General features: G+C 43.2%; 1 protein-coding gene across 1 annotated transcript; it reads right to left on the reverse strand.

The window, feature by feature from the left end:
• Positions 1 to 812: 812 nt before the first annotated feature.
• On the reverse strand, positions 813 to 8,887 carry LOC134067255 (guanylate-binding protein 1-like). The gene is made up of 10 exons (XM_062522417.1): positions 8,698 to 8,887; positions 8,107 to 8,184; positions 7,254 to 7,303; positions 7,018 to 7,127; positions 6,647 to 6,831; positions 5,751 to 6,002; positions 4,773 to 5,050; positions 3,063 to 3,272; positions 2,768 to 2,870; positions 813 to 1,070 (listed from the first exon to the last, which is right to left on the reverse strand). Exons 1-10 carry the CDS (start codon positions 8,870 to 8,872, stop codon positions 919 to 921), a joined length of 1,593 nt encoding a protein of 530 aa, XP_062378401.1. The 5' UTR covers positions 8,873 to 8,887; the 3' UTR covers positions 813 to 918.
• Positions 8,888 to 12,074: the final 3,187 nt, after the last annotated feature.

The raw sequence follows: 12,074 nt of genomic DNA on the forward strand, positions 1-12,074 counted from the left end.
TGATTAGGTCTGCCCAGATATGTACAGTTGTTAATATAAATTAATGGGTAATTTTGCCATGGTCCTTGATTGGGTGCATTTACATTTTCTTAGTAAAATGTCAATTAATGGTCACTGTCTCTCTATAACAAATAAAGTTAATAATAATAATAATACAAATAATAATAATTAATTTTGCCTAAATAATTTGTAAATATTGATTAGGTTTGCCCAGATATGTAGTACATATTAATCAATTTTGCATAGATACTTAGTAAATGTAAATCAGTTTTCTATTAGCGTGGTCTCTATTAGCATGTTGCTAATTTTATTGTGTAAATTTAGTCAATGAATTTTAATCAAAGTCAACCACGTCAGCAAGGCACCATCATACCTACTGACATGAGCAGTTAGAATAGAATATATACTTTTTTGATCCCGTGAGGGATATTCAGTTCTCTGCATTTAACCCAATTTAACCGAATTAGTGAACACACAGCACACACACAGTGAACACACAGTGAGGTGAATCACACAACCCAGAGCAGTGAGCTGCCTGCCCAACCAGCGGTGCTCGGGGAGCAGTGAGGGGTTAGGTGCCTTGCTCAAGGGCACTTCAGGGATCAAACCGGCAACCCTCAGGTTACAAGCCCGAAGCCCTAACTAGTAAACCACGGCTGCCCCAATTATACCTCACAAATACATATGATATGTATTGAATTGAATTTCCCCTTGGGGATCAATAAAGTATCTATCTATCTATCTATCTATCTATCATGATATCTGATATGCACCAATATACCTCATATCCATTTAATCAGCATTCCATGAAAACTCATTTGAAACGGCTACTACCTTCAGTTTAGCTATCAGCATTCCATGAGAACTCATTTGAAACGGCTACTACCTTCAGTTTAGCTATCAGCATTCCATGAGAACTCATTTGAAACGGCTAAACTGAAAGGGCTTCCGTGTCGCTCCCAGGACCCGCTCCATCTCCGACTCCAGCTGACGCATGTGGTCCTCATGGCTGCTCCTCAGCACATGGAGGGGCTGCTGCTGGATCTGGGTTCGCGTGTTTTGAGTGAAAACTGCAATTTTGGAGAAATTCCTCACAGTTCACATGCAGGTTAAAGGGACACTTCACCGATTACTAATAAGCTTTGTATCTTTAGAAAACCAGTCATGTTTTTGAATGGTCATGCTCAAGGCAAATTGAGGGAATGATGCACAACCATTCAAAAACATGACTGGTTTTCTAAAGATACAAAGCTTAATGCTAATTAAGTGTCCCTTTAATAGTATTTTGCACATGAAAAAAAGCTGCATGGCACTGCCTTACTGCCACATTTCAGTATTGCCTAATAGGCCAGTCAATCTAGCTCAAAAAAGGGCCAAACCTGTAACTAATTGCAATAGTAATGGTTCATACTTTTTATTGATCCTTAAACCCTCCTGCATCACATATTAAAAATCTACCCATTTATATTTAGTGGAACATGCTTTTATTCAAGGTCAAAGGTAGCAATTTCCAATGCATTTTGCCATTGGGATTTACTACAGGTGAAATGGGTAAAATTTTAAACTATAGATATCAAATTGAAAATGTCACAGTTGTTTACTCACATTAAGGCAAATATTTTTTGTATTGCAAGTTTTCTGAAATGTGATGTTTAGATATGCAAATGAGACCAGTTTTACCTAAATATGCAATAATTTGCATATATTTCTAGAAAACTAAATCTGAACAATAGGTACAGTCAGCTTCAAAATAATTGCTGCATTTTGCTTCTATATTGGATACCAAAAGCCTATAGGCATAGATGCAAAGGGAATATTAGATATTACTTCATTTCACCTCAGAAATGAGGAAATCAAGTCAAGTCAAAATCAATGCGTTTCAATGGAAGTACATTATAGAACAAATGATTGTCAATGATATGGTATGATGAAAGTATCTCAATGCATGCCAAGTCACATAAAGAAGATATTGACCTTTAGACATAAACATATCAAGTGAGTTGGCATGCACTGAGATACTTCCATCATACCATATCATTGACAATCATTTGTTCTATAATGTACTTCCATTGAAACGCATTGATTTTGACTTGACTTGATTTCCTCATTTCTGAGGTGATATGAAGTAATATCTAATATTCCCTTTGCATAGGCTTTTGGTATCCAATATAGAAGCAAAATGCAGCAATTATTTTGAACTACTATATTTGCTACCTTTGACCTTGAAAAAAAGTATGTTCCACTAAATATAAATGGGTAGATTTTTTATATGTTAATTAGATATACCTAGGGATCACAAAAAACTTTGAATGATTACTATTGCAATTAGTTATGGGTCAAACGCTAGATTGACTGGCCTATAATGCAGTATACACATCTTTCAGATTACTTATGTAGGTCATGACATTGTGACAGTCAAATCAGCAACTGTATGTCTTTTGGCACTATGTATTAAACTTGTGGTTCACATACAGTGCGTAAATTCCTATTCTTCATAGATCATGAAATGCAGTATTATGAACATGAAAACACTGGATTAAACATTGTAGCCTACTGACCTCAATACTGACACCCATACATGAAAGAAATATATTAAAATATGACTTGTCTTTCAGACAGCTTAGAAGAACATATTCTGAAATATATTTGAAATATATTGTGATATAAATTCACTATTTGCGATTTTTATCAAAAGAATATGCTTCATTGCACACCACTGCACACAGCCCATCAGTGGTTAAAATCTAGTCTAAATAGCTCCTCTTACCTTCCATCCTCTTTTGAGCTTCAGTTAGAGAGCGGTCTGCAGTACGGATGCTCATCCCAACTGCGTTCTTCTCTTCCAGATACTCGGTCAGAACCTCCTCACCCTGGCAACACACAATAATACATTTTATTTAAATAGTGGTGGGCCATGTCATAAATGTTGCTTACGAAGAGGTGGTGAGTGAACGTGAATGAGGCTCAAAACTGGGCCTGAGGTTATGTACTGCAGTGAAAGCTCACATTAGGATACAGTGTCGTCAGACATGTCGTGTTCAGGGAGGAGAGTCTGTGCTCACCATAACTCCCTTGTGTGTCTCTGATCTGTAGAGATGAGCTCCTCTGTCAAGGGTGTGACGGAATTCTCTGTGGCCCCCAGATCTCATGAATGAGCCGTCCATCAGGTCCCCCTCCAGAGAGGCAAAAGTGCGAGGGGTGACCGACCGAAACTCGCTCCGAGACACTTCAACGTTCTTACAGGACGCCACATACTCTTTGTCCATGCTGCTCTGTGGAGACAGACAACAATGTTCCATGGAATTCGAAACACCTAGAAAGATTCCTATCATTTAGATATCTTTAAGATCCACACTGAATATATGTTTATTTGCTTTCGGTGTTTGTTTGACCGTTGTAAATAACTTTCCCACCCACAAAAAGGGACAAACAAACAAACAAACAAAAAAGATGCATGTCAATAATAGGTATCAATCATTCCATCCAGGAATTTGCAATGTTCCAACAATTAACGCGACATCAACCAATTCCCGCAGATTCTGGACAACCTTTTTTGTCCAAACACTTTTTCGGAATTATCAAGGTCATCATCACTTTTCTGCATGGGTATGAGTGTTGCTTGATGACACTCTTTTACTAGACCAGGCCACTTATGAGCAAACAAGTACAAATCATGTACTACTGTCTTATACCGCTCTTTCTCTCTTGAAATAACTTACTCCCTTCCTCTTACCTCCTGAGGATGGTTTGTAGTGCTAGGTTTAGTAGATATTTTGCTAATTAGACATTGTTGAAGACCATCTGTTTTCCTAATTTTCCCTTCCTACTCAAAACGTCTGTCGGGCCAAAAGAAACCTGCTGGCGGGCCTGATCTGATCTGGCCCCCGGGCCTTATGCTTGACACCCCTGCACTATGCACTTCTAGCAGCAGAAGCCTGCACACTCTACTCTGCACTATGCACTTCTAGCAGCAGAAGCCTGCACACTCTACTCTGCACTATGCACTTCTAGCAGCAGAAGCCTGCACACTCTACTCTGCACTATGCACTTCTAGCAGCAGAAGCCTGCACACTCTACTCTGCAGTAGCAAGCTCACGGAGAGGCCGTGGTCGATAGGACCATCCTCTGAATTTGGCAGTCGATGGCGTCAGAACGTTACAGTCCAGCGCAGCCCACCAGCCTGTTACCCAAGTTGTGCACACGTAGCCTAATGACACTTCCCAGGCTCCGTCATTTCATAACCACTTGGTATTAATGGGACATAACCAGAGACACTTATACAGTACACTCTGGTTATGTCCCATTAAGACCAAGTGGTTATGAAATTACAGGGCCTGGGAGGTGTCATTAGGGCCCGAGCACCGAGGTGCAGCCGCTGAAACAGCTTGCTGCATGCAGGCGAAATCCTAGGATTCCTTTAACTCCCGGAAGAAGGCATGTAGCCGAAACGCGTCTGAGTTTTTAGAAGGTTAATATGACCAAGCCGTAACAATAAAGGCTTTTTAACTTTTTCAACCGAGACTGCCTTGGAGTTCCTTTGTTTGTTGGCATTCAGTATCCCATCCAAAGACCACCTCAGACTTCAGCAAAGTTTTGAGTCCAGGAAGTACTCCTCTACCCCCATTTTTTGACACTTTAACATATGTTCAGGAACTACACAAAATGTAAAGACTACAAGACTTTTCTGTGACTGAAGCCTGCCAGAGGTTAATTCTCCAACTGGCGCTCTGTTTGAATGTGAGTGAGATGTGGATGGCTGAAACTGCTGGTACCATAAACTGTAGCTGATGTTTCTGCTCCACGCCACTGAAGGATGTGTTTGAGATGCTGACTGCCCGTTTGGTTGCAGCAGTGTGGATTGTAGACAGCGCCTCGTGAGTGTCAGTTGGGAACTTCATTCTGCGCTCCATCCCTGCCTGGTAGAACTCCAACGTCTCGGTCACGGCCCGGCCGTTATGGATCAGCGCCAGCGACTCCCAATCGCTCTCCAGACAGATCACTTTCCCACTGCAGATCGCCTCCACGTACGTCTCTGCCAGGCTGCCCAGCACTGCAGAGCGACACAGATGCCCATTATATACCAGCTAATGCTAGCACTCATGCCCAATACATATCAGCTAATGCTAGCACTCATGCCCAATACCAGCTAATGCTAGCACACATGCCCATTATATACCAACTAATGCTAGCACTCATGCCCATTATACCAGCTAATGCTAGCACACATGCCCATTATACCAGCTAATACTAGCACACATGCCCAAAGGCCAAGGGGACTACTGCCTATTGGTCCTCTGCTAAAAGCAGACAAACATTACTGACTAGTGACTACTGGTTCTCTGTTCAGACCAGCATCTTTCCTGACCACTGGTTTTCAGATCAGCATATCTCCTGACAACTGGTTTTCAGATCAGCATCTTTACTGACCACTGGTGCTCAGATTAGCATCTCTTCTGACTACTGGTTCTCTGCTAAAAGCAGAGCATTTGTACTGTCAATTCCTTTGGCTCTCAGCTCTGTCTCAATTAACCCCTGTGAAACAAAGAGGACCTCCAATTCTGCATTGGACTATCTGCTGGTCATCAGGCTGCTGGACTATCTGCTGGTTATCAGGATGCTGGACTATCTGCTGGTTATCAGGCTGCTGGACTATCTGCTGGTCAGGCTACTGGACTATATGCTGGACTATCTGCTGGTCATCAGGCTGCTGGACTATCTGATGGTCATCAGTAGTGACCGGTGTTACTCACTCCTGCCGGTCAGCCCCCGGCCTCCTCTCATGGTCTTGACCTGGGCGCTGTAGTGGACGTAGCTGCAGAAGTCCTGGACCTGCTGCACGAAGCTGGGGTCCAGGTCCGCATCCGTCAGCTCCTCCATGCGCTTCATTGCTCTGCTATTGGCTGGACGCTCCATCACGAAGCAGCGTCGCTCGGCGAAGAAGTCCCTCAGGTTCTGACGAACCTTGTTGTGCTTTTCAACTCCTGGAGGGGATCTAGCGTCAACTACACACACAACAGAACAAGTCTTATTGTGAATAAGGAGGAGGGGATCTAGCGTCAACTACAGACACAACAGAACAAGTCTTATTGAGAATAAGGAGGAGGGGAGCTAGCGTCAACTACACACACAACAGAACAAGTCTTATGGAGAATAAGGAGGAGGGGACCTAGTGTCAACTACAGACACAACAGAACAAGTCTTATTGAGAATAAGGAGGAGGGGAGCTAGCGTCAACTACACACACAACAGAACAAGTCTTATGGAGAATAAGGAGGAGGGGACCTAGTGTCAACTACAGACACAACAGAACAAGTCTTATTGAGAATAAGGAGGAGGGGGGCTAGCGTCAACTACAGACACAAGAGAACTCTTATTAGTCTTATTGAGAATAAGGAGACAGGGACAGTGCAGTGTGTGTGACTATGGGTTTGAAGGTCTCATCTGGTTTCAGCTACAGGGCGTTATGGGTGTCTGACTGTGTGTGTCTGTTTGTGTGTGTGTGTGTGTGTGTGTGTGTGTGCATGTGACTGATTGGATGCTTTGGCTGACTATGTACAGTACATGTGCTTGTGCATGTGTGTGCTTGTGCATGTGAGTGTGTGTGTGTGTGTGTGTGTGTGTGTGTTTGTGTGTATGTTTCTCTGACCTGGTTTGATCTTCAGGGCATGCTCCAGGTACTGATCAGCAGTGATGGGTTTGCCATCCTTCTCCAGCTCCAGAGTGAAGTCTCTGACCGTCCACACAAAGGAGGGGAAGACACGCATCAGCTCCGTGTTCCTGTTGTGCTCGCTGGACTTCACTCTGATGTGCTCCGTCAGTTCTGTCACAAACCTGTAGGGGGAGCTGTTCAGGACGCATGTACCTCATTGTTTTCCAGCGACCCTATTTTAACATAATAGTGTTACATTTTCTATTTTAATTCAGAGTGAGGGATTGAATTTGCGTTTGTGTTTGTGTGTATGTGTGTGTGTGTGTGTGTGTGTGTGTGTATGTGTGTGTGTGTGTGTGAAAGGATACTGCAGTTTCTCCAGGGCAGTGTTGTCGATGGTGCCCATGCTGTTGTAGACCAGAGTGCTGCTGAGTAGAACAGCCAGACAGAAGATCCACGTGTCGTGCTTCTCGTCGCCCTGGCAACCACAGACATTATGTCTATTAGCCAAAGTCTGACCTGGTTCAAGGGACTACTGTGCACCTGTTTAAGTACACACACACACACACACACACACACACAGACGGCCCCATACTGGCCTCACCTTCTGCACGTCTCCAAGCCCCTCTGTGTCCAGCAGCACCAGGGTGTGTCCTGATCAAAGAACAAGAGAAAATGAGTGTCTGTAAGCGCATAAACACACCAGCACACATACTGTGCATTCACACACATTTCACACACTGTGTGTGTGTGTGGGAATGTGTATGTGCCTGTGCAGTGTGGCACTGTGTGTGTGTGTGTGTGTGAATGTGCATGCGACTGTGCAGTGTGGCACTGTGTGTGTGTGTGTGTGTGTGTGTGTGTGTGAATGTGTATGCGACTGTGTAGTGTGGCACTGTGTGTGTGTGTGTGTGTGTGTGTGTGTGTGTGAATGTGTATGCGACTGTGCAGTGTGGCACTGTGGCTATGTACACACGTAGCCGGGTATTTTTAAAACCGAATATTTCCCCCCCTCCGTTTATAAAATAATTTTATCCACATTACCTCGTTTATGGAAAAAAAAACCTTCCACACATAACCGAACATCTCCGTTTTCAAGGCACTCAGATCCATGCTTCTGCAGTGATCAAAGGTCGCACGTTTGACGTCAGAGCAGATTTGTTGTTGTTTTGGCGCATATTCTGACGTTCGAAACCGCAGGTCTCCGGTTATCTCTGGCTACACGTTAATTTATAAATGGAGAATTTGCAGATCGTCACTTTGCCCGGAGTTTTTTTTAAAGATTTGTTTACAGTATATGCGTTGTCATGTGGATGACAGGTCCAAACGTAGACAAATATCTTCGTTTCAGCAGATACCCTGCTACGTGTGTACGGGGCCTGTGTGTGTGTGTGTGTGTGAATGTATATGTGTCAGTGCAGTGTGTACTGTATGTGTGTGTAGCTGTGTATACCCACCTGGTTTAGAGGGGTGAGGCACACACCACATCCAGATGCCTTTGGTCTTGGACTCGATGGTGCCGCCCAGAGCAAAGCCTGAGGGGGTTACAGTTACCAGGGTAACAATTACCATGACAGGATCCAGGTGTATCAAGAGTCTCAGAGGATGCAAACTGGTAAGGGTTACAGTTACCAGGGTAACAATTACCATGACAGGATCAAGGTGTATCAAGAATCTCAGAGGATGCAAACAGGTAAGGACTACAGTTACCAGGTTAACGAAAAAATTAAAATAAGGCATATCTTTAACGTCATAGATATTGTCAGCGTATATGTATGTTTAATGTGTGTAGGTGTAACTGAGTGCCAAATATGTGAGAGGAATTAGCCTTCAATCTCAAATCTCAAAGTTTGTTTGGCATTTTATGTTAATATGTGTTTTGCATTTTCATGCACTGGTAATTTCCTCAAAATTGCGGTGAACAGCTGAAGCTGGATTAGATGCAGACATTTTGGTAAGAAAGAGGAAGAAGAAGAAGAAGAAGAAGAAGACTTTGGATTACAAAACAGTGCATTTTCATGCACTACAAAAACTGCTAGAGTTCAAACCTGTGTGTTTGCCGACCAGCCGGTTCACAAGGTAGGATTTGCCCGTCCGGTAGAGCCCCACCACAGCCACCACCACCACCGGCTGCTGGATCTGCTCCAGGATCTTTAGCGCCTCCTGCTGGACACTCATGCGCCCATCAGACCCGTTATCTATCAGGCACACCGGGGCCTGCATGGAAACAGTTCCTGGAGTCACACAGACACACACAAACACACAACTACATGTTAGACAGGCACGCGTGTGCGCACACACACACACACACACACACACACACACACACACACACACACACACACACACACACACACACACACACACACACACACACACACACACACACACACACACAGACATACATACATGTTAGACAGGCACAACAAGCTGAAGCTTTGCTTAAAAGCATATGCAACCCACAGGAATCTGACAGGCTCAAAAAGTAGATTTGGACAAACAATCAAAATGTTCCTCTTAGCAGTCTGTCAGTCAATAGGGACATCCTTGCCAAAGGCAAGCTGGTTCTGTTTTCTCCCACTTAGGAAGATGAAACGTTTTTTAGAAACTGCTTTAAAATAGCTCATATTTCTTGAGGATTGACAATTCAATTTCATGCATTGGACCTTATAACATTATCATTTTGACACAGTGGTGCATTTCTCAGATCAGTTTTGAAATTCTCCAAAGTGCTTATTTTAGCCTTTTGTAAAAATATTGTATTGCTTAAGTCATTACATATCAAAGAGTTTAACTAGCTGTCTTAAGTAGTGTTTCTTCCTATGTTTTACTATACACATTTATACTTTTTCTTTTTCAAAATCCTGTTATAGACTTTGTTTTCTCACAATATACTGTAACAGTGTCTGTCAAGAAATTGCAGTACAAATAGTCAAACAGTAGTAAAAACATTGCACTTTGCGCTTAATGTTTGGAAAAAAATCAATAACTGTTTTGACCCAATAAATGCACCGAAGCGACTGAGAAAAAAACGTAAAAATGCTTTTGTCAGCCAAAGGAGTCAGCCAAGTGGTTCTGATTTCTTCCACTAAGGGAAACACAACGGAGCTCATGTATCTTCAGCAGACATGTACAACAACTTCCTGCAGGATGACTGGACCAACCAAGAGGACATTCTAGTCACTGGTAAACTGCCAAATGATGCCTGACAGTTAGTGTACAATTCAGCTACCTATGCCACAGTGTGAACTCCACAGATGTGAGTGAGTAAGAGAGAGGGAGAGAGAGAAAAAATGAGAGAGAGTGAGTGAGAGGAAGAGGGTAAGAGAGAGGGTGGGTGTGTGGCTGAGTGTGTGAGTGTGTAGCTTCAAGTGTCATCTTACTGAAAGCAGAGACAGGTGTCAGTGCAAATATATTTAACCCATAGACTGTATATATAGAACTATATTATGATGATGATTTAAAGTGATATACTGTAGCTCACCTCCTTTAAATGGTGTCCTGGAGTCCTGTAGAGATGACAGTGTGTATGAGAGTGATACACATTCATATCTTATGGGGCAATATGCATAACACAGAGATGAATAGGCAATCTCAAAACAAACACAAATCCTCCCACTACTCTTGGACACTTATATCATTTTCAATGTGATATAATGTGATATAATACTATGCTCTTTGCACACAATTATTGTAATAATTAGATTGATCAGTGTGTAGTGTATACAGTATGTAATAATTAGATTGATCAGTGTGTAGTGTATACAGTATGTAATAATTAGATTGATCAGTGTAGTGTATACAGTATGTTATAATTAGATTGATCAGTGTAGTGTATACAGTATGCAATAATTAGATTGATCAGTGTAGTGTATACAGTATGTAATAATTAGATTGATCAGTGTAGTGTATACAGTATGTAATAATTAGATTGATCAGTGTAGTGTATACATTGGACAAGCCAGAGAGGCTGCACTGACCAGACGCAGAAGTCATTCACTCCTCTCAGGCACAAACCCTTAGGAGTCCCCTGAACACCTCTCACCTCCTCCCTAATGTTCCCCACTCACCTCCTCCCCTGAACATCTCTCCTCCTCCCCAGAGTACCTCTCACCTCCTCCCTAATGTTCCGCCCTCACCTCCTTCCCAAAGCACCACTCCCCTCCTCCCTAATGTTCCCCACTCACCTCCTCCTGGTTCCAGAGGCTTGTGCTGGGGGTCTCCAAGTAAGAGGCGCCAAGAGACGTTGCTGTGTTAGTGAGCACAGGGGCAGGTGAAGTAGACTTTGCGCTAGCCTCGGAGGACGTTGCTGTGGTAGTGAGCACAGGGGCAGAGCTAGTAGACTTTACGCTAGCCTCGGAGGACGTTGCTGTGTTAGTAAGCACAGGGGCAGGTGAAGTAGACTCTGCGCTAACCTTGGAGGACGTTGCTGTGTTAGTAAGCACAGGGGCAGAGCTAGTGGACTTTCTGCTAGCCTCGGATGCAGAGCTAGTAGAGGACCTTGCTGTGGTAGTGCGCACAGGGGTAGGTGAAGACTCTCTGCTAGATGTACTGCTAGCTGAACTGCTAGCCGAACTGCTAGCCGAACTGCTAGACGAGCTGCTAGCCTTGGATGCACAGCCCTGAAAATGACAGACAGAACAGAAAACATAAACTCCTCATTGACACCTGAACATGTGACCCTTAGAACCTTGGTTCTTTTATTAACTCTAACAAGCTGTTTACACGCAGTGGCCAGTCAATTTCTGAGAACAGTTGCTCCACTCAGTAACTGAATGAGAAATTATCCTAATGCATGAAAAGCCTCTATGTTCCCCTGTCCTTACTCTTCGTTCGTGCTCGTCAGTCGGCTTATCGCGACTTCACCACAAGATGGAGCCCAGCGGAGAGATTCTATGAAGGTACTGCTTGTAAACAGTCTTTTTAAATAAACTTCCTGTGCATTTCCAAAGTTCTCAGTATCTCGTTCTAAATGTCAGGACCCTCAGAAGTCTACCAATGCAGTGTGGAGTTACTTGGAACCGTTTTAATGGTTTAAAAATAGTGATTTAGCTGCATAGGGTACGTTATGCCCAAGAGGTAGCTGCAAACCTCCTGCAAGCTCAGCTGAAAACGGTGTAATTCGGAATGCTAGGGGGTGAGTGAAGGTGGCTATTGGACACATGTAAGTACTCGACAACATTTTTCAGTACAGTTAAGGTCAATTTCACACCGGAATTCTCCTTTAATGCTAACTTACTATTGACCAGCTTCAGTAATACTACTATATTTATTGACACATTTACATAAAGTTTTGCTTGGAAACCTGAATGAAGATACCGACAAAGAGAGTAGCCTACAAAGGCCAGATAGACAGAGCAAAATGGATGGGACAAGCGTATTACCTAATTGCTGGGTTAATTCATGTCTGGCCATACAGTTACAC

This window comes from Sardina pilchardus, chromosome 20, assembly GCF_963854185.1.
Source record: "Sardina pilchardus chromosome 20, fSarPil1.1, whole genome shotgun sequence".
In the NCBI taxonomy this organism is placed as follows: Eukaryota; Metazoa; Chordata; class Actinopteri; order Clupeiformes; family Clupeidae; genus Sardina; species Sardina pilchardus.

Excerpts from the sequence above, each read along its gene's own strand:
- LOC134067255 (XM_062522417.1), bottom strand. The coding sequence starts at position 8,872 with ATGCAGGCCCCGGTGTGCCTGATAGATAACGGGTCTGATGGGCGCATG. Across the intron at positions 6,003-6,646 it reads TGCCCTGAAGATCAAACCAG|TTGACGCTAGATCCCCTCCA; the intron begins GTCAGAGAAACA and ends TTGTGTGTGTAG. Across the intron at positions 5,051-5,750 it reads CCGGGGGCTGACCGGCAGGA|TGCTGGGCAGCCTGGCAGAG; the intron begins GTGAGTAACACC and ends GTCGCTCTGCAG.